The following is a 21,310-nucleotide window of genomic DNA, read 5'->3' as shown; positions in this document are numbered from 1 at the left end:
TGACGGAAATTTGTTTTCTTAAATGTAAATTTGTTTTGCTCTTGGTAAAAGTGTTTTGCTAATGTCATTTTGTTTCATAAAATGTCAAAATGTTTTCCAAAATGTCAATTTGTCTCCAACTTTGTAAAAAAAACGTCATCCATGATAAATTTGCATTGTACTTCACAGCCACTGTATTTATCAGACCTTTTAATTTTGCAAACACTAGTGAAGAGTCTTCCCCTAGAGACTCCCCCCTTTGCACCTCTGCATCGGTTCGACTATAGATGAAGCTTCCACTCAGGGAGATGTACAGATATGCAGTCTAAAATAAATGGGACAACTGCAGGTCAGACCAGGAGGCATGGGAAAGAAACAAGTCATAAAAACAGCCCTGTTTTAATGCTTTTCAAATAAACACAAGTACCTGTGCTCTAAACCTGTTCTATTACACACACACACACACACACACACACACACCCAAAACCCTTATGCTCTGCCGATAAGTTGCAATCAATCAAACAATCAATCTTTATTTGTATAGCGCCAAATCACAACAAACAACATCTCAAGTTGCTTTTACAAACAGAGCAGTTCTAGACCACTCTATGTCAAATTATGAACAGAGACCCAACACCAAGACAGGATACGATCCAGTCCCCTCTTACTGACAGGACTCAGTCTGATCTCATCTTAATCCACCATGAGCATTGCACCTCGCAGCTAAACATCCCCTCACACCCAAGTATGAAGATGGATGGGCAGCGAGAGCACAGCACCAGGGATAAGAAGTAAGCCCCTACCTCAACCATGTTTTGTTCTGTTGAGTTAGGCCTGTCTCGAGGAGGCTAAACAGAGTCCCAGAACCAGCCCTCTCCATGGTAGCTCACATCTTCTGCCACATCCAAAACACCAGCATGAAGGAGAAACAAGTACTTTTACGAGGAATGTCAGAAAGTGGACAGAGAGAGCAGAGGACAAGAAGCCTGTTTGGTGAAGCTGGTCAGCAGTGACTCAACAAAGCCTTCTGCACCTCCTGCTGTCAGGTATTTTCAATGAGTACGTTTGATCAAATCAAAACTGACTTTGATTGATTCAGCAGTTTGGTGATTTTTTCATTTTAGTTTTATTTTTAGGAGATAAATTCTTAGGAAAACTATAAGACTGAACATGTACAACAACACCTAAAGTTACACTGATACTCTCTGAAGTTGCACCCTCGTCTTCCTCCTCCTCAGGATGCTCCAGGTCTCCATTCAGGTCACAGTCGTGCAGGTAAGGTTAAATAAGTTCTCCATCATAGAAGAGACTACTGTAGGTTTCAGCCTTGTTGGAGAAAGATGAGCACCTGTTCAGAGTTTTTAGTTTCAACTTAAACCCGTGTGAACATGGTTATACTCTGGATCTATACATGGATGCCACAGTAACTGTACTGATGTCTAATATTAGATATTGACATTGTACCTACCCGGACAGCTTTGACTAGTAACCAAAATGGAAGATGGAAAATCCTTTATTCCTTAATTAAAAACCTGGGTTTATTTTTAGAGGGGCACATTTCATCATGTCTTCAGGTTCAGCTCAGCTGTAAGCCAGGAGATCTAGTCTTTGGCCCACTGCTTCATATGCCAATGTAAATAGCTTGGAAATTTAAAAATGAACTTATAATGATAATATTAATAATACATTTTTATTAAAAGGCGCCTTTCAGAGCACTGAAGGTTACTGTACACGGCAGAGTTTAAAAAAAAGAACAATATAAAACTGAGTTTCATAAAATCAACAACACCTGATGCAGTGTAAATAAAACATATATAGGTGTAATCAGAGTGAATATGACAGTTTAAAAAGATGTGTTTTGAGATGGGATCTTACAATGGAAAAAGAGTTGATGTTATGGATGTCTAGTGGGAGTGAGTTCCAGAGGCGGAGGGCAAAGCGGCTTAAGGCTCTGGACCCCATGGTGGTTAAGCGGATGGGTGGTGTAATAATAATAATAAAGTTTATTTATATAACACCTTTCTAGAACAGGCGTCACAAAGTGCTTCACAATAACAGAATAGAAAGCAACAAGCAAGACATAGCAAGAATGACATAGAAGTAGACAGAATACATAAACACAACAGACATAAAAACAGACACGTCAATCAAAGGCTTGTCTAAACAAATAGGTTTTCAACTCCTTTTTAAAAATGACCACAGTGTCCACAGCCCCCAGTTCTGGAGGAAGACTATTCCAAAGTTGTGGAGCAGCAACCTCAAAAGCATCGTCACCCTTAGGTCCTAATCTGGTGCAAGGCAAACCCTGATTAGAGGACCTCAGAGTCCTGCTGGAGTTACACAGCTTCAGCAGTTCTCCGATATATGCTGGAGCCTGACCATGTGTTGCTTTATTCACAGTCACAAGAGTTTTAAACTGGATTTGGAACTTAATGGGGGGGGGGGGGGGCAATGCAAAGACTTATGTATGGGTGTGACATGGGACCTTCTGGATGATTTTGAGGAGCTTAGCTGCAGCGTTTTGGACCATTTGTTGACGTGCTGCTGAGACAGTTGAGGTAGTGAGGTGAATGGAAGAAGAAGTCCAGAGACTGCAGCTTGGACTGTTGATGTGCACAAGTTCAGAGAGCTTGTCTTCCAGATAGATAAAGACCATCTCTTTCTTATTCTATGAATAAGCTTATTAAAAGTTCTTGGCTAAAGATGCTGTTTAATTTTCATATAGATGTCAGAAACAATAATACATAACCCAATGCGACCTGTGGCACTCTCTTACACATGTTGTACTCATGCCCTAAGATAGATCTCCTATGGTCCAACATTGCTTCTTTCATTAGCAAAGTCACGCCCTCTGCATTGGTACCGGGACCTATGCTCTGCCTATTGGGCATAATACAGAGGGGATATGGGCTGAATGCCCACCAAATCTCATGGTGCAGGATATCACTCCTCACTGTCTGCAGGATAGTGCTGAGGCACACAGGAGAAGTTTCAGTAAAGGAATGGTTTGACGAAATATCTAAAATCTCCTCCTATGAAAGACTAAGTTATAAACTGATAGATAGGCCCACCAGAGGTTCCAATCCGGCCCCTGGAACAACTTTGCAAAGTGAAAAAACTACAGAGAAGACATTAACTGCAATTTTTCAATAAGAGTAACTGCTTTTTCAGATGTGTCCTCTGGGGGTCTCATACAATCTAAGAGCTGATGGAGTGCACCTGAACGATGCTCTGGGACTTTCTTTCTTAAAGCATTATAAGATGATCCAATCAGCACTAAAGTTATAAGAACTCTTCACAGTAGGAATGGTGGATCCACAATCTTCGAAAGGAGCCACATATTGTATGCATGCATACCATACATGTGGGTGCTTTACAGGTGCACTCTGTCACTACTAGCACTAGCACTACACCCCTGAATAAAACACTGTCCAGCAAGCACACTGTTCATGCTGGAGCTGAGGGGTCCATAATAGTCAACTTTACCTTATCATTATTATAATCTATCTGTTCTTTTGCTGTAAACATTATACTCTGTGTCAGGTGAATGGGAAACCTGTATGCTCGGTGTGTTCACAGCAGGTTTCAGGGCTTAAATAATAAAATGTTCAGCCCCACTATGAGACTCATCATGGTGAAAAATACAACAGCTGTTTTTGTAGAACGATAGTTCATTAAATGTGAACATTTTCAGAATGTACTTGTCCTTTTTTGCACTAAAGCAAACATTTAGACTTGTGGTTATTTATAGGTTATTATGTTATAATTTTACTGGTCCGGCCCACTTCAGATCAACTTGGGCTGTATGTGGCCCCTGAACTGACATGAGTTTGACGCCCCTGATTTAGACTTTTATTTCCCGTCCTTGGACAGTTACATTTTGTTTGCATTGAATTCACTATTGCTTGTTTCTTTCAGAATCAGAATCAGAATCAGAATCAGAATCAGAATCAGCTTTATTGGCCAGGTATGCTTGAACACACAAGGAATTTGACTTAGGTAAACTGTGCTCTCTTTGTACAAGGCATAAGAATAAGACCTACAAATAAAAATAAAAATATAATAACAATAACATCAGCTATAAATACAAAAGAACAACAAATAGGCATGACTAATGTGTACAGACTAAAATAATATGATAATAGTGCAGTGGTGAGTAGCAGAGGTAGTTTTTACATTAAAAAATTAGTAGTTAAATTAAAAAAAAAAAAAATTCGCCTTATTGTTAACAGTTTTTTGCTCTTATAAATCTATTACAGTGCCGATCTTTCAACTTCATGGATTTTGGTGATCTGAAGCAGAATAAAAGTGGTCATTTTTTACAAAGAGGACCAGTAAAGAAAATCAGTCAAACTTGCCTGTACTCCCCTCAGTGTCCAGTAAGTGGCACTAATCTGGAAATGTAAAGCAATAACCCACGAAGAAGAAGCAGAGGCGGAAGTGCACTAAGAAACATGGCGCCGCCCGATGAGGACACATTTATAACCAACAATATGACATGTTCTCTGTGACATCAGTCCCAGAAACAAGCTCGGATCTGTCAGTGTGACTTTAACTGTACACTGAGCCAAAGCGACAGCTGCTGCCATGTGGACGAGCAGCAGCTCAGCAGGACTGAGAGTCCTTCAGCTCCTCCAGCACCGCTGTTTACTGACGGCTCACCGGGGTCCCAGGCAGCTCTGCAGACTCATGTCGTCATCAGGACCCCCCTGGAGGCTCCTGTTCTTCGGCTCAGATCAGTTCGCTGTAGAATCTCTGAAAATCCTCACCTGCAGCAGGTAAACTGATGACACTGCTGCACGAGACATTTCAAAGCACAGTGTGCAGTTTTCAAAATGTAAAGTCAGAACAGCTCACTGTTTGAAGTCCAAACACTGACTTTAAGAAAGGATTAAGATAAGCCTGCAAAGACTTAGTTCCACAGACAACATGACTCATGCATTGACTGTATGAATAATAATAATAATAATAATAATATTAATATTAATAATAATCATCTCATGGAGGCTGTGGAAGTGTTGTGTCACCTTGCAGATCCTGCTCTTACAAAAGCTTTGATGTGAACGCAGAAAATCTCACATACTTTGATCCTGCAGAATTTAAAATCACTCATCTTTGATCTGATATTTTTGGTTTTAAGTCCACTCACAGGAATGAAGCTTTGCACATCTTCATCTTGCAGCCCATGAAATGACCCTTGTGCATCATGTGGTTTCTTGGAGTAAGGGTAGTGAGTGCATGAAGACTAACCCTTGTGTTGTATCTATAGGAACTCCAGTGAAGGTTTGGTGGAGTCCCTGGAGGTTGTAACCCTGTCGGGTGATGTTCCAGTGAAAAGGTTCGCTCTACAGCACCACCTTCCAACCCACAGCTGGCCCCCCCGCCATGTGGACGGACAGTTTGACCTCGGGGTGGTCGTGTCCTTTGGCTGTTTACTCCCAGAGAGACTCATCAACAAGTTTCCACAGTGAGTGTTTGTGTTTGTTAGTGTTGTGTTGCAAACTGTGAAGTTCTACATTGCAAAACTGACACTTCAAACTCAGCACCATATCTCAACAACCAACCAATGAGGGGTTCAACACACTGAAGCAGTGTCTGCAGCATGATGTGATTTGAGAGGTGAACAGGAGACTGCTGTTAGTTAATCACACATCAGATCACCACCCAGATTTGATCTGACTGGAAAAAAAGCTTCTTGACTTTGATTGACGTGAGCTGTTGTTACTTTGTTGTCTTTGCAATTAATAAGTGTGCAGTTGAACAGTAAATCGAGTTGAAGAAATGTCCAAACTTTTATAACAGAAATTGACAGCGCACTGGAAAAAATGCCCCTCCAAAAACAAGAAAGAAAAACTTATTTCAGGGTACTTTTACTTTGCAATAAGCAAGAAAATCTGCCAATAGAACAAGTGAAAATTTGCAAGGTAAGATTTCTTAAAAAAGACGTAATATTTAGAAAACTGTGATCTTAAAATGAGCAGCAAAATCTTTTGAAGCAATATTTGATCAGTAGTTTAAAGCTTAGTGTCTCAGAATTAGACAGGAATGCTAACAATTAGTATTTTTTCACTCAAAAGAAGATTTCTGCAAACATAGTGTACTAGCAATTCCCACCAGTCTGTTGGCTTTTTAACCAAAGGTTAAAATGCCCTGTTTAGAGTTGTCAACCTTCGCGTCCGCGTCGTTGTTGCCAGCAGTTGTGTATTGATCCTCTTTAAAAAGCGCTCCTACATTCCTGGTTCTCTACTGACCCTCCATCCTTAGAACAATGGTTTAATTACTTTAGAGATATCGCTCTCATAGAAAGGTCACTGGCTGTAATTCATAAGGCACGAGCATCCACTGTTGAGTCTTGGGATCTCCTTATTACTTCTCTTTTGAAGGTAAAGCTATGACTGATGGTTTTTTTGGTTTATTACTATTTATATATAGAATATGAAACCTACACATATGAGCTATCTAATTGATGGATATGTCCTTTCAATCCTCTCCCTCTTCTATTTTATTTGTTATTTGTATTTATTATTTTTTTATTCCTAATGTATGGATGATGGTGTGGCCTTGTGTCACTTCTCTTTAATTTACCTACTTGTTTTCTGTCATTATTTTTGATTTATATTATCATTATAACACGGCATTGGTGATATGTAAATAGTTTGTCTGACGGCGATGTCATCTGCTGTGAAAAAAAATCAATACAAATTTTGATCACAAAAAAAAGCGCTCCTGGAGACCTGACCCACAGCCGCAGCCACCAGCTGAGCGTCTCTGCTGTGAGCAACACCTTTAACAGCTGATTCACTTTGAAACATGCTTTAAAGTTAAAACACCTCCCTGATAGCTGAGTGTAATATGAGACCACATGATGTTTGTTCCACATGACGGAACATTGAAAACAAAAATGCGTGTTTCAAGTAATTTCTTAACAATCAATTAATCGATAATCAGTTAATTGTGTACATCCCTAGTTTCAACTGTTCATCTGGAATAAAAGTCATGTTTAGTGCGACACTATGTGCTCTCTTTTTCAGCGGGATTCTGAATGTTCATCCCAGCCTGCTGCCGAGGTGGCGAGGTCCAGCGCCTGTCTTCCACACCATCCTACACGGTGATACTGTGACAGGAGTTACCATCATGCAGATCCGCCCGGACAGGTACACACAGCGGGGCATCTAAGGGTTCTTCCCCTCTTTTCTGACTCTAATAAAAAAAAAAACTCTCATTCAAAAATGTCTTCACATCCAGGTTTGATGTGGGGCCCATTCTAAACCAGCAGCTCCATCAGGTCCCTGAGAACTGCACTGCTGAGGAGCTGGGAAATGTCCTGGCCTCTAAAGGAGCTCACCTGGTGAGTGTTTGATACCATGTTTTAAATCATGACCTGATTGTCTCAATCACAGGATGGTGACTCAGTTGTTTTGTTGTGTTTGTGTGATGGATTGCAGCTGGTTGATTCTTTAATGACTCTGTCTGAGAAGATGGAGAACAGGAGGGAGCAAGGGCAGACAGGTGTGACCTTTGGTGCGTAGGTCTGAACTGCACAGTCATGCTTCATATAAAACAGGGGGCACTCTTCCAGCTTACACATGACTTTTTTTTTTCCAACAGCCCCTAAAATCGATAAATCCATGAGCTGGATCGTGTGGGAGGAGCAGACGTGTGACCAAATCAGTCGTCTGTACCGTGCCATCGGAGCTCGGGTAACGTAGGCTGTTCAGTAAAATAATAAGAGTTTCTGTTGGATGTCCCTTTAATCATTTTCCTCTGTCTTCAGATACCTTTGAAGACCCTGTGGATGGACAGGACAATCACACTTTTAAATTATGTAGGAAGATGTCACATTTCACTGTCAGGTGAGCATTTGATGTATGTGTCTGTGAATTAGGGATGGGTACCTTTCACATTTGAACCGATACGGTACCGATACCCGGTGCCTGGGAATCGGTACTGGTACTCAACGGTACCAATTTTAGGTACTTTTGTGTGTTTATGTGGTAATAAATGTTAATTTGTTTAATAATAAAATCTAAAAAAAATTTAATTTAACATATTTATTTAATTTAACATGAAATGAACAGAAACAGGATCATATAGGTGATTAGATATATTAGCTGACACGTGCTCGTGGCGTCTAATTACTCTTTCAGGAGTTTATCAATGAACACACATGAACGCCTGCGGACGGGAAAAAGTCAGTTCTCCATCTCTTTATAATAACAGGACACACAACTTACTTGATGGGCATTCACGCACACAGGAACGGTTATAAACAGGGCAGGTAGTCGGAGCAAGAGGGTCCGTCTCAGTACAGTCTATGGTCTCAACTTAATCCTCCTGCAGTTCTGCCTCGCGGTGAGTGCGTGCACCCTTCAGCTGCAGGCTCCGTTTGTCGCGCTCCCGTGCAGATGCAGAGAGCAGAGACGTCTATTATTACAGGGCGAAAGTATGGAAAATCGCACACACTTCCACTCCCTCACAGTCACAGGGATGTGTTCAGGTACTGAAACATGGTACCGTTTGATTCTATGTGAATCGGTACTCAGTAGAACCGACGGAATTCGGTCGGTACCTATAAAAGTACCGAATTCGGTACCCATCCCTACTGTGAATGCTAAAGTCATTCACGTTATAATGCCAGAGACCGTTTTAGAATCAGTCTCTGGCGATGCGTATTGATCAACCTTGATGTCACCGGTTCACTCATTTGAATGGACATCAACAGTGAGTCAAGTCAAGTCAAACTGTATTTATAAAGCACATTTAAAACAACTTCAGTTGACCAAAGTGCTGTACAGATATTAAAATACAATATAATCATACACAAAATAACAATAAATAAACACAATAAATGATAGTGAGAATGCACAGTGAGCGGGGAAGTCAAAAATCTGTATGCTGCAGCCTGCCTGTAGCAGAGAGGTGAACAGAGAACATACCATGCAGAGAAGGGACGCCAGGGAGCAATAATTCATATCATCATATTAGAATGAATAGACATCCTTGAGTCAGTGCTTTACACCAGTTCTAAAAATGCATCACTATATGCATTCTCAAGAAACACTAGTGTGTTTCTTTTTCTGGAACAAAAAAAGATTTACAGCCTTATGAACACTTCTACTTGATTATACTCATTGTTGGTTTTGTACCTCTGATATGCGTGCAAAGTTTGCATTATTGAAGGTAATAATCAGCATCTGATGCAAACTACTACCATTACACCGTAGCCTCTGTGCATAGTGTTGTTTACCTTATTTTATCTCAATCAATCAACCTTTATTTGTATAGCGCCAAATCACAACAAACGTTATCTCAAGACTCTTATAAAAACAGAGCAGGTCTAGACCACTATGTCAAATTATGAACAGAGACCCAACACCAAGACAGGGTAAGACTCGAAACCGCCTACTTTACTAGCAGTACGTACTGATATGGTCTAAGTTCAGTATGTACAGTCATGGCCAAAAGTTTTGAGAATGACACAAATATTACATTTTCACAAAGTCTGCTGCTTCAGGGTTTTTAGCTGTTTTTGTCAGATGTTTCTATGGTATAATGAAATACAATTAGAAGCATTTCATAAGTATCAAAAGCTTTTCTTGAGAATTACACAGAATTCATGCAATAAGTCAATATTTGCAGTGTTGACCCTTCTTTTTCAAGACCTCTGCAATTCTCCCTGGCATGCTGTCAATCAACTTCTGGACCAAATCCTGACTGATGGCAGTCCATTCTTGCATAATCAATGCTTGGAGTTTGTCAGAATTTGTGGGTTTTTGATTGTCCACCCGCCTCTTGAGGATTGACCACAAGTTCTCAATGGGATTAAGATCTGGGGAGTTTCCTGGCCAAGGGCCCAAAATCTTAATGTTTTGTTCCCCGAGCCATTTTGTTCTGACTTTTGCTTTATGGCAAGGTGCTCCATCATGCTGGAAAAGGCATTCTTCATCACCAAACTGCCCTTGGATGGTTGGGAGAAGTTGCTCTCGGAGGACGTTCTGGTACCATTCTTTATTCATGGCTGTGTTTTTAGGCAAGATTGTGAGAGAGCCCACTCCCTTGACTGAAAAGCAACCCCACACATGAATGGTCTCAGGATGCTTCACTGTTGGCAAGAGACAGGACTGATGGTAGCGCTCACCTCGTCTTCTCCGAACAAGCCTTCCTCCAGATGCCCCAAACAATGGGAAAGGGGATTCATCAGAGAAAATGACTTTACCCCAGTCCTCAGCAGTCCAGTCCCTGTACCTTCTGCAGAATATCAGTCTGTCCCTGATGTTTTTACTGGAGAGAAGTGGCTTCTTTGTTGCCCTCCTTGACACCAGGCCTTCCTCCAAAAGTCTTCGCCTCACTGTGCGTGCAGATGCACTCACACCTGCCTGCTGCCATTCCTGAGCAAGCTCTGCACTGGTGGTGGCCCGATCCCGCAGCTGTAACACCTTCAGGAGACGGTCCTGGTGCTTGCTGGACTTTCTTGGGCGCCCTGGAGCCTGTTTGGCAACAATTGAACCTCTCTCCTTGAAGTTCTTGATAATTGGATAGACGGTTGACTGAGGTGCAATCTTGCTCGCTGCTATAAACTTCCCTGTTAGGCCCTTTTTGTGCAATGCAATGATGACTGCACGTGTTTCCTTGCAGGTAACCATGGCTAACAGATGAGGAACAATGGTGTCATGCACCATCTTCCTTTTAAAGTGTCCAGTCACTCAATCATGACAGATTGATCGCCAGCCTTGTCCTCATCAACACCCACACCTGTGTTAATGTGTGTGACACCTGTGTGTCATTGAAATGATGTTAGCTGGTCCTTTTGTGGCAGGGCTGAAATGCAGTGGAAATGTGTTTTTGGTGATAAAGTTCATTTTCAAGGCAAAGAGGAACTTTGCAATTAATTGCAGTTGAGCTGATCACTCCTCATAACATTCTGGAGTGTATGCAAATTACCATTATAAAAACTGAAACAGCAGACTTTGTGAAAATTAATAGTTGTGTCATTCTCAAAACTTTTGGCCATGACTGTAGTATGTGAACAAGAGTAAAATCTGCAGTATGCCAAAACTACCCGGATGTCGTACTGATTCTGGAAAATTTCACAGTCTGCATCGGACCAGTCTGCCTCACGTACTGTTTCCCACAATGCACCACACGTTTTCTTTTTTTCTTCTTCTGACAGGGGGAATTCAGTTTTTAGGTGCTGTGAAGATTATTAAATTCCATATAAACCACTTCTTAACTTTTTAAATCATTAGTGAATGCTAACGCAGTGTGTAGCAGACAGTAGGTACTGACTACTACATTCGTAGGTAGTGTGTAGCAGGCCGTTTCGAAAACAGCTGTAGTCTTACCCCACCTTAATCCACCATGAGCAGTATTTAGCTAGTTACAGCGGCCAGGAAAAACTTCCTTTAACAGGCAGAAACCTCGATCAGGACCAGACTCATGTTAGACAGACATCTGCCTCAACCGAGTTAGGTCTGGAAAGAGGGATAGAGGAGAATAAGAGAGAGATTTGACTAACAAAAGTTGAATAGAGAAACATACTGTGGAACAAATCTGTAGAAAATGTACATACTTAGTTGTTGAAGTGATAACGGTCCAAAGGCGCCACAGAAAGCAAGTTAGCATAACTTTTTGTAAAATATAATGATCTATTAATACAGTTAAAGCCTAAGGTAAGCATAAAAGACTCTTTTATGTATAAAACATCTCTTCTGCATGAAACAGACCGCAAGGTGTTGTGCAGGCAGATCTAACCTCTCGCTCTAAAGCTCTACAGCAGGGGTGTCAAACTCAAATACACAGAGGGCCAAAATTAAAAAATCTGTGCAAGTCAAGGGCCGGACTGGTTTAATGTTTATTGCAAAACTTATTGAAATGAACTTATTGCACATATTGAACATTGAATTAGCAAAGCTTAAGTTATTGCTATAAACATTTAAAAAATTAAAAAATGTGTTGCAGTCATTTCTTATTGCTCAATATGCAGCTTATCTAATGAATGAGCTTTACTAATTTCTTATGAAAATATTTTTCTACAGGCCAACAACATTAGCAAAAAAAGTTCTGCAAAGAAAAACCAAAAATACCCTGTGGTAGCAAGAAAAAGTGCAAAAAGGAAACATATTAAAGCTCAGTCTGCTGCTTTGTGATGCACACTAGTCTAAACCAGATACTCAGCATCTCATCTTGGATGCAAGTTCATCAATGTTTGGGGTCAGGCTCTGAGCTGAGGAAATCCTCTGGATTGAGTGAAGGTGTTCATCAGTAAGACGACTCCTGTGAGATGTTTTGTTTAACTTCTTCAAAGAGAACAGTTGTTCACACAGGTAGTTCGGCAGCACGGAAAATGGCTCAAGTTTTCTTGCAGCATCTGCGTCTCCCACAGGCGCAGCTTGGTTTTAAAAGCCTTCACTGCAGTGTACATGTCTCTGATCACACGGCCCCGCCCCTGAAGCTGCAGGATGAGCGCGTTGAGATGGCTCGTGATGTCACACAGAAACACTTCTTCCCTTTGCTCTCCATGAACTGACAGATCTCCTCACGCAACTCTAAACACCTTTTCAGCACTTTTCCTTGACTTAGCCATCACACTTCTGTGTGATGGGGCAAGTCACCATATTCTGAACCCAACTCCTCCAGAAAAGACTTGAACTGGGGGTGATTTAAACCTATGGCTCTTATGAAGTTAACTGCTCATGTTATGGTGCTCATCACATGTTCCATTTCCAAGGCTTTGCCACACAGTGATTCCTGATGTATTATGCAGTGATAAACTGTCAGCTCACCTGCACTGTTTTCCTCCCACATCTTCTCCCAGATCCTGCCCACTAATCCACTCTTTTGCCTGCACTTTGCAGGCGCTCAATCCGTCATCAGTCCCACACGTTTATCCCAAGGCAGCCTCATTTCATTTCATTTACACATCTGGATACCTCTTCAAAGAGATATTCCCCGTAGTTGTGCCATGCATTGATCTTAATCCCAAAAGTTCCTCTGTTACGCACATGCATATACTCTGCCTCCCACCTGCCTTGAACCCCCCTGCTTTAAAAGTCCACCTTTCGTTTAGTCATTTTTGGGGAGAGGGATAGCTGGAAGTTGACTGCAGGTGACTAGCTTCATAAGGCTGATGATGAGCGGAGTCGGGTAACGGCTCTCGCGTGCGGGCCCTCGATTGACATGCAGTGCATTGTGGGACTTGTAGTTTTAGTGGTGCGTGCAAAATACCGTCGGGCCAGCTCTATAAATAATTTGATATCATCTCGCGGGCCAAAGATAATGCCACCGCGGGCCGGATTTGGCCCGCGGGCCTTGAGCTTGACACACATGCTCTACAGGGAGAGTCTGAAGTGGGGTTAAAGTTTCCTCTTCTTTGTTTTCACTGACTTTATCTGCAGTCCTCTGCTTTTCTCTCATTCTGCATCTCATTTCTACACACACAGGTTGTGTTCACCTGCTGTACCCCCGACTGAGACTGTAGCTGTCCACGTCCACCTGCTGTGATATACACAGAAAAACGATTTGGTTACTAGATTCAGACAATTTAACTTTTGATAGCCTGTAAATCAGATGAGCTCAGGTCTGCATCCTCCCAGTGTTCCAGCTTTTTACTTCCATGAGCTCATCCTATACAGTGAATAATGTGCTAACACGACCCTCAGACTGTTTGCTTTAGAAGACAGGAAAACTGCACATCTTTATACATAACTCAAACTAAAATACTTAGTGGTTAATTACTTGGTCTGAGTGACATTTTTCATTCTCAGGCCATCTGACCTGCTGTGTTATTCCCTTAGCTGCTGTGTTCATACTATCTTGGCTATTGTCAAGGCTGATTTTGCAGCTCTGCAACGTGAAAGTGCCATTAAAGCACCACCAGTGCACCATTAATATTCTTCACCTGTCAGAGAGTGGTAGTGTTGCTCTGTGTGGAGGATTTCTGTACAGCACTTTTCCAGATGACTGCTGTGTGTTTGTCTAGAAACTTTAAGTTCAACATTACAGGAAACATTAAAGCAGATAAATGTTCAGGAGCAGAGGACATTTACTGAGACAGAGCACAGATAGGATTCAGATTTGACTTGCAGAGTGGTGTGTGTGTTTACTGTAGCACTGCACCTCCTGTGCTGTCATACTGAACTCATGTTGTTCACAGATCAGAGGAAGAAACCAGTCCCTGGTTCAGTGAGCTATCAGAAGGAGTCCAATACTCTGGCTGTCTGTTGTAAGGTCTGTGTAACTCTTATTAATGTGTTCAAACAGACATAACATTCACAATAATCACAACATTTCAGAAAATGACATTGATACTGATCTCTGTTTTCTCCTCCAGGATGGCTGGGTGGGCTTTAAAGACGTGGTCCTTAAAAAGAAGCTGACAGCTGCTGACTTTTATAACGGCTACCTACATCAAGCTGATGAACAGCTGTTTGTCAGCAGAAAGACTGCACCTGAAACCTATCCAGTGAGAGAAAACTCCAGTTTATGACACTACAACATCGATGACCTGACTGATGCTGTAGTTGTTTTTATTCCTGTCTGTTTTAGGACATGCTGCATTCATGTGCTTTAAAAATGTATTTGTATCATATAACTTCAATAAATTAAATTGACAAATAAATACAGAAACAATAATGTAATTTTTCATTTTCATTCTTTCTTATGGGTTCTATCTTTGTAAGCTGTACAGCTCTTAACATTTTAACCCGATACAGATAACTCTTGTGTCAGCTGTGCTCTATATCAAAGTCTTGAAGTGTCTCTTAATCAGGAATATGCCTTTAAAAATTAAAGCCACTTGATTCTAACCGCTGGAACAGAATCGTAAAATGGACTCGACAGAAATCAGTATCAATCATTCCAACATTACCAGAAGCATTGCCATCATCCTCTGGAGGACATGCTTTGTGAAATCTGAGGTGTTACTATTATCAAGACATCACCAATCAGAATCAGAATCAGAATCAGCTTTATTGGCCAGGTATGCTTGAACACACAAGGAATTTGACTTTAGTAAACTGTGCTCTCTTTGTACAAGGCATAAGAATAAGACCTACAAATAAGAATAAAAATATAATAACAATAACATCAGGTATAAATACAAAAGAACAACAAATAGGCATGACTAATATGTACAGGCTAAAATAATATGATAATAGTGCAGTGGTGAGTAGCAGAGGGAAAGTGAACTGTGTTTTTACATGGAGCTGTAGCTATGCCGGTGGACCCGTACTGCTCACAAAAAATCATCAGGAGTACAATAAGTGAAGGATGGTGCTTCAAAGCTCAGGTCACTCAAGTGAAGGGGTTATTAATGTTGTAATATTGCATTCAATTTGAATCATGACTCATCGATAGCCAAGCCTTGTTATCTTGCAAAAACTCAAAATCTTAACAAGTGAAATTGTCTCATTTTTAGTCAAAATGTTTTCTCCCACTTGATTTAAGATACATTTACTTAACAAGTAACATTTGAGCAAGATAGAGGGACTTGTTTTAATACATCTTAAATATCTTGTTCAGTCAAACAATCTTGAAATGATCTTGTTTTGAGTTTTAATTTAGAAGAAACAAGGTTTATTTAACATTTCAGACATTTTTCAAGCTGAGATCTTATTTGTAGAAGACGGATAATCTTGATTTAAGACAAACACTTTACTTGATTTAAGTAAATACATTTTATTGGAGATCTATCAGAAAACAGCTCCATTGATAAAAGAAAGAAAGAAAGAAAGAAAGAAAAAAGTTGTTGTTTTTAAGGATGGGTTTCAGTTTTCAGACACTGTTTCTTTAAATCAGATCAAAATATTCATCCTCAAACTACATGCACACAATGAAACACCTCCTTAAGAGCATAGCTGGCTTATCCTAAAAAACAACATGACTGAATATTAGTATATCCAGCTCACTATGAGAAGACATTATATCTCAAAATGAGACAATTAAACTTACAAGTAAAAGTGCAAGTAGAAGATGGTCTTAAACCTAGAGAAGTGCTGCTATAATACAACTCAATGAAGGTGGATATATCTCAAATGAAGAAGTTGACATGAAATGTATTAGTGCAGAAATCTTTTTTTGAGTGAAAAAATACTAATTGTTATCATTCCTGTCTTATTCTGAGACACTAAGCTTTAAAATACTGGTTGCTTACTTCTTGTTATCTATTGTGTTTTTAATATCTGTTCTTTTTAATTACTGTTTGTTTTAATTGATTGTGTTTTTTAAGCTTGTAAAGCACTTTGGCCAACTGCGGTTGTTTTTTAAATGTGCTATATAAATAAAGTTGACTTGACTTGACTTAAAATAAGTTTTCCCTGCTAATTTTAAAATCACAGTTTTCTAAATATTATGTCTTATTTTAAGAAATCTTACCAAGCAAATTTTCACTTCTTCTATGGGCAGATTTTTTTTGCTTATTTCAAGGTAAAAGTACCTTGAAATAAGTTTTTTTTCTTGTTTTTGGGGGGGCATTTTTTCCAGTGTACCTTTGTTGTATGTGCAGAAGAGCATTTGTTTAACATTAGGACACTTTAATTCACGTACATCATTTGTTTTGACTCATATAATTTATAACTTGATGTGTAACCGATAGAAACTGTCCACACAGACTGACTTCGACTACAGAGGATTAAAATATGGCATATTTCCCACATCACAACAAAAGGCTTGCTTACACATTGGACACTGGAAGAGCAATTGGAAGGATGCTGCATTATTTCTGTGCTAGGGAGCAAGGAGGGATCTCTGAGAAGCCATGAGGAAGGAAACATCAAACATACATTTTTAGTATCAGAAATCTGTGATACAGACCCGTATCTGATGCCTAAATGGACAGATCCATTACTGGAGTTTATTTTAGAGTGAAGACAGAGCACATATTACATTTATGTGTATCATTTGGCAGTTAACTGAGGCAAGCAGAAAAAGTTATCTAGCTGAAAAACTGTATTGTGAATGATGTTGGCAACAGTTACCTCATTGTTGACACATCTTCTCCCTCTTTTCAACAGTCTTTGTGCAATGAAGGCCAGACGGAAGGAAGTCTGATGAAACTTCCTTGAAAGGGTCCTGATGTTTGTGTGTCACATACAGCCCTGCCAGCTAATGACTGAATACTTTCAAGAGTGCAGTGTTTGTGTGTGAAAGATGCTTATGAAAGTTCCTCCTTTGCACCAAGGGTTGAATCTCAGACTTCCGGAAACAATGTGATGGTAGAAGAGTACGTTAAGGATGTATAACAGGAAAAAAACAAAAAACAAATGACATCAAGCATCAAGTGGAGATGAGTTTTCTATCACTGTAATGATCCCTGAAAATCTGTGTCTAGAGTCAGCACCAGTCAAGATTGTATTCAAGGTTACAGGCACAAGGCAATTATATTTCTAATGTCAGAGGGGGCAGGGCTGCACGGTGGTGAGGCTGGTAGCACTGTTGCTTCACAGCAAGAAGGTTCCTGGTTTGAGTCCCTGGTCGGACTGGTGTCTTTCTGTGTGGAGTTTGCATGTTCTCCCCGTACCTGGGTGCGTGGGTTCTCTCTGGTTACTCCCACAGTCCAAAAACATGCTTGCCAGGTTAATTGATCACTCTAAATGACCCTTAGGTGTGTGTGTGAATGGCTGTTTGTCTCTCCATGTTTGTCCTGTGATAGGTTGGCGATATGTCCAGGGTGTACCCTGCCTTCCACCTGAAGTCACCTGGGATTGGCTCCAGCCCCCCGTGACACCGAAACAGGATAAGCAGTCAAGATAATGGATGGATGGATGTCAGAGGGGGCATCTGGTGGACCCAAGGTTCAATTGCATGGCATTCCTCTTGGAAATAAGGTTGTCTCACAACCTGGCTTTTATCAAATAATTGAAAGGAGGCTCATGACATGAGTGCCTTAGCATCAAACTTTGATTAACACGTAACAGACGGAAGTAAGTCATAACCGTCAAGGTAATAAAAGTAAATAATGAATTATAGCCATAATTACTTTCCCACAGTGGATTTACTGATGCTCAGGTAGAGTACAGACATGTATGATATTTATCGTCTATGGAGAATTTTAAAACTTTTTAAAGTTCATATTTTATAGTATAAAACCCTACTGGAGTCCTGAAAAAGCTCCTACTGGGAGAGGAAGACCATTGGGCCTGCATAAAGCTCCTGTGAGGAACTTTCAGCTTTTTTTTTATTTAGCCCCCCCGTGCACAGACTAATACCTTCTTTCTGTTGTACATTTTCTAATTCTCAACTCAGCTCAACTCAACTCAACTCAACTCAACTCAGCTCAGCTCAGCTCAACTCAACTCAACTCAACTCAACTCAACTCAACTCAACTCAACTCAACTTCATTTATCTAGCACCTTTCATACATAAAAACATACAGCCCAAGGTGCTTCACAGAATAACAGAGAGACGTGCCCACTGTCACATATTTTGGTTTCATAGTTATTTTCCATTACTGTACCCACATGCCCAAATTCTGTTTTTTTTCTCCTCTGTTGTATCTGAGCTGTCTGAGCAGTTCTGTGTTGTATGTTTTGAAAAATGTAATAAAAAGTATATTTGAAAAAAAGAATAACAGAGAGACAGAAAACAACAACAATGGTAAAATTAAAAAAGGCATGATTATAAAAAAATACCTAAAAAATAAAATAAAATACAGTAAAATTAATAAAATAAGTAATAGTGGAAAGAAATGTTAAAAACAAGTTAGCTTTAACAAGATCAGATGAATACAAGAAATAAATAGATAAATAAATAATTAAATAAGATAAATAAATGTTTAAGCAATGATGACAATAATAATAATAATAATAATAATAATAATAATAATAATAATAATAATAATAATAATAATAATAATAATAATAATAATAAAAATAAATTACTCCAAATTAAAAGCTAAGTAAAAGTCTGAAGTTTACTCCAAAAATAAATAATTCATGCACAATGAGAGTCTTTAAGAGTCTTGGATCAGAAGAGTTCCCTTTTATGGACTGTACCAAATCACAGTGTAACAAAGGGAGCTGTTACTTCACACTTTGAATACCTTCTTAAAGATGACTTCATACGAATGGTTGCTACTTGATAACAGATCTATGTGAGTGTAAAGCCTGCCCGTCCAGCCTCTAAACTCTGTGTTTCAGGTAAACCTGAAGCAGTCTGTGTGAGCCCTGCTCCGCCTCCCTCCCCCCCTCCCTCCCCGGGGTGGTAACGGTTCAGACCTGGTTCAGACCTCAGACAGACTGCCATTTTACCTTGTAAGAGCTAACATTAGCCAGCTCTGAGAAGTGACAGTCCTCTGGATCACATAGTGCTCAGCTGAGTTTCCACGAGTACTGTTTAGATCACGTTACAGGACGAGCACACATCCTGAAACGACTCACTGTCTCAAGCACAGGTGACATAAAGAGCCGCACAGAGCAAGGGTGAGTTTCTCTAAGTTCTCCAGAAGCTAGCTAGCTCATGTTACCATAACATACCCATGGTGCTGCTGTAGCTGTGTGTGTTTGCAGACCTGAGCACTAAAGTACTGCAGACTGACTGAGGCTGTGTGTGTGGCTGAGCATGTGAAAGGAGCTGGCCGCTGTGATAGATGATAGTTGACATCATGACAGAGTTGTTTGTTTCATAACTATGTTATGATGTATCCTCGGATGTCCTGCAGGCTCTGCTATGATGTAGACCAGCAGGGGCGTCAAACTCATGTCAGTTCAGGGGCCACATACAGCCTGAGTAGATCTGAAGTGGGCCGGATCAGTAAAATCAGAACATAATAACCTATAAATACCCACAACTCTAAATGTTCCTCTTTGTTTTAGGGCAAAAAAGTAGATTCTGAAAATGTTCACATTTAATGAACTATCTTTCTACAAAAACAGCTGGTGTATTTTTCACCATGATGAGTCTCATAGTGGGGCTGAATATTTTACACCTTTAAGCTGGGGTTGGTAGTCAGATTGAGATCCACTTTTTGTTATACTGGTTAAATTGATCTTTAATAAGCTGCTATCTACAGCCGGAGTAAACCTGGGAAAACACCAACCAATCCCTGCCATCAGGAGCCAAATCATGAAACCAATCAAATCCCGTCCTGCCGTTCTGCCCGCCTCCTGCAGAGCGTACATTTCATGTTTGTTTGTGTTTTTAACTTTCACTATGAGAATGTTTTGGTGTTTTCTTACCGCTGAGTGAGACATGAGTTGACGTAGTGCAAAACACAAACCCTGTGCTGAGGACAGGTTTTGAATCAGTCACCATCATATGGTCGTGAATCAGCCGCGCTCGTGCATGTGAGCTCCGAGGGGAGGGGGGGAGGGGTTAGACGGAGTCCTGAGGAAATGTTACATTCAAATTCATGCTAGTTTTCCTTGAGTACCAACCCTAGCTTTAAGCCCTGAAACCTGCTGTGAACACACCGAGCACACAGGTTTCCCTTTCACCTGACACAGAGTATAATGTTTACAGCAAAGGAACAGATAGATTATAATAATGATAAGGTAAGGTTGACTATTATGGACCCCTCAGCTCCAGCATGAACAGTGTGCTTGCTGGAAGTGTTGTATGCAGGGGTGTAGTGCTAGTGCTAGTAGTGACAGAGTGCACCTGTAAAGCACCCACATGTATGGTAAACATGCATACAATATGTGGCTCCTTTTGAAGATTGTGGATCCACCGGTCCTACTGTGACAAGTTTACATATATGTAAACTCTAGTACTGATTGGATCATCTTTTGAGAAAGAAAGTCCCAGAGCATCGTTCAGGTGCACTCCATCAGCACTAAGAGTGTATGAGACCCCCAGAGGACACATTTTAAAAAGCAGTTACTCTTATTGAAAAATTGCAGTTAATGTCTTCTCTGTAGTTTTTTCACTTTGGAAAGTTCAGTCAGACAACTCATGTTTAAATTGTTTATTGTAGCAGCAAATACATATTCATGTTTGGCGCCTAGGCTCCGGCCTCATCACTCCCTGCAGATAAGTTTACATGCAGACATTGAGGAGTGATGAGCAAAACATACTAAACACCCCCCGGAGCCTGCAGGTGGAAGCTGGGGAGGCGGTGGGGAAGAAGAGAATATCAGCAATAGGCATGCAGCAGCAGAGGCGTTGACAGGCAGAGGGAGAGATGGGAGATTTTCCCCAGTTTGAATAGTCCGCCAATTTGAGAGGCAGAGGGCAGGATTGGATGATGGTTATGAGAGTGGGACATGTGACGTGTATGGCATTGCAGCTCGAGTTGTCTGCCTGAACTAGCTCGCAGGCGTCGCTCCATTTGTTCCGTGGGCCGGATTGGAACCTCTGGCGGGCCGGTTTTGGCCCACGGGCCGCATGTTTGACACCC

The 21,310-nt window shown here is 40.6% G+C and overlaps 2 protein-coding genes across 7 annotated transcripts in view; both read left to right on the top strand.

Moving 5' to 3' along the window:
- The first annotated feature begins 4,393 nt into the window (after positions 1-4,393).
- Positions 4,394-14,615, top strand: mtfmt (mitochondrial methionyl-tRNA formyltransferase). Its single transcript, XM_034680975.1, has 9 exons — positions 4,394-4,757; positions 5,249-5,446; positions 7,011-7,133; positions 7,225-7,327; positions 7,425-7,500; positions 7,588-7,679; positions 7,754-7,832; positions 14,132-14,205; positions 14,309-14,615. Exons 1-9 carry the CDS (start codon positions 4,567-4,569, stop codon positions 14,462-14,464), a joined length of 1,092 nt encoding a protein of 363 aa, XP_034536866.1. The 5' UTR covers positions 4,394-4,566; the 3' UTR covers positions 14,465-14,615.
- Positions 14,616-19,179: 4,564 nt separating this feature from the next.
- celf1 (cugbp, Elav-like family member 1) overlaps positions 19,180-21,310 on the top strand; it is a 58,806-nt gene continuing 56,675 nt past the window's right edge. For 3 of the 6 annotated variants that reach the window (XM_034679970.1, XM_034679966.1, XM_034679964.1), the window contains exon 1: positions 19,182-19,394. The gene's annotated coding sequence lies outside the window, so the exon portion shown is untranslated. Of the gene's footprint in view, positions 19,395-21,310 lie in introns of all 6 variants that reach the window. The other 3 variants (XM_034679968.1, XM_034679965.1, XM_034679969.1) reach the window with 2 other exon arrangements.

The sequence above is a fragment of the Notolabrus celidotus genome, chromosome 3, assembly GCF_009762535.1.
Source record: "Notolabrus celidotus isolate fNotCel1 chromosome 3, fNotCel1.pri, whole genome shotgun sequence".
Classification (NCBI taxonomy): domain Eukaryota; kingdom Metazoa; phylum Chordata; class Actinopteri; order Labriformes; family Labridae; genus Notolabrus; species Notolabrus celidotus.
Note: the sequence above shows the minus strand (reverse complement) of the source record. Positions and strands in the feature narration are given on the sequence as shown.

Excerpts from the sequence above, each read along its gene's own strand:
- mtfmt (XM_034680975.1), top strand. The coding sequence starts at position 4,567 with ATGTGGACGAGCAGCAGCTCAGCAGGACTGAGAGTCCTTCAGCTCCTC. Across the intron at positions 7,134-7,224 it reads ATGCAGATCCGCCCGGACAG|GTTTGATGTGGGGCCCATTC; the intron begins GTACACACAGCG and ends CTTCACATCCAG. Across the intron at positions 14,206-14,308 it reads CTCTGGCTGTCTGTTGTAAG|GATGGCTGGGTGGGCTTTAA; the intron begins GTCTGTGTAACT and ends TTTCTCCTCCAG.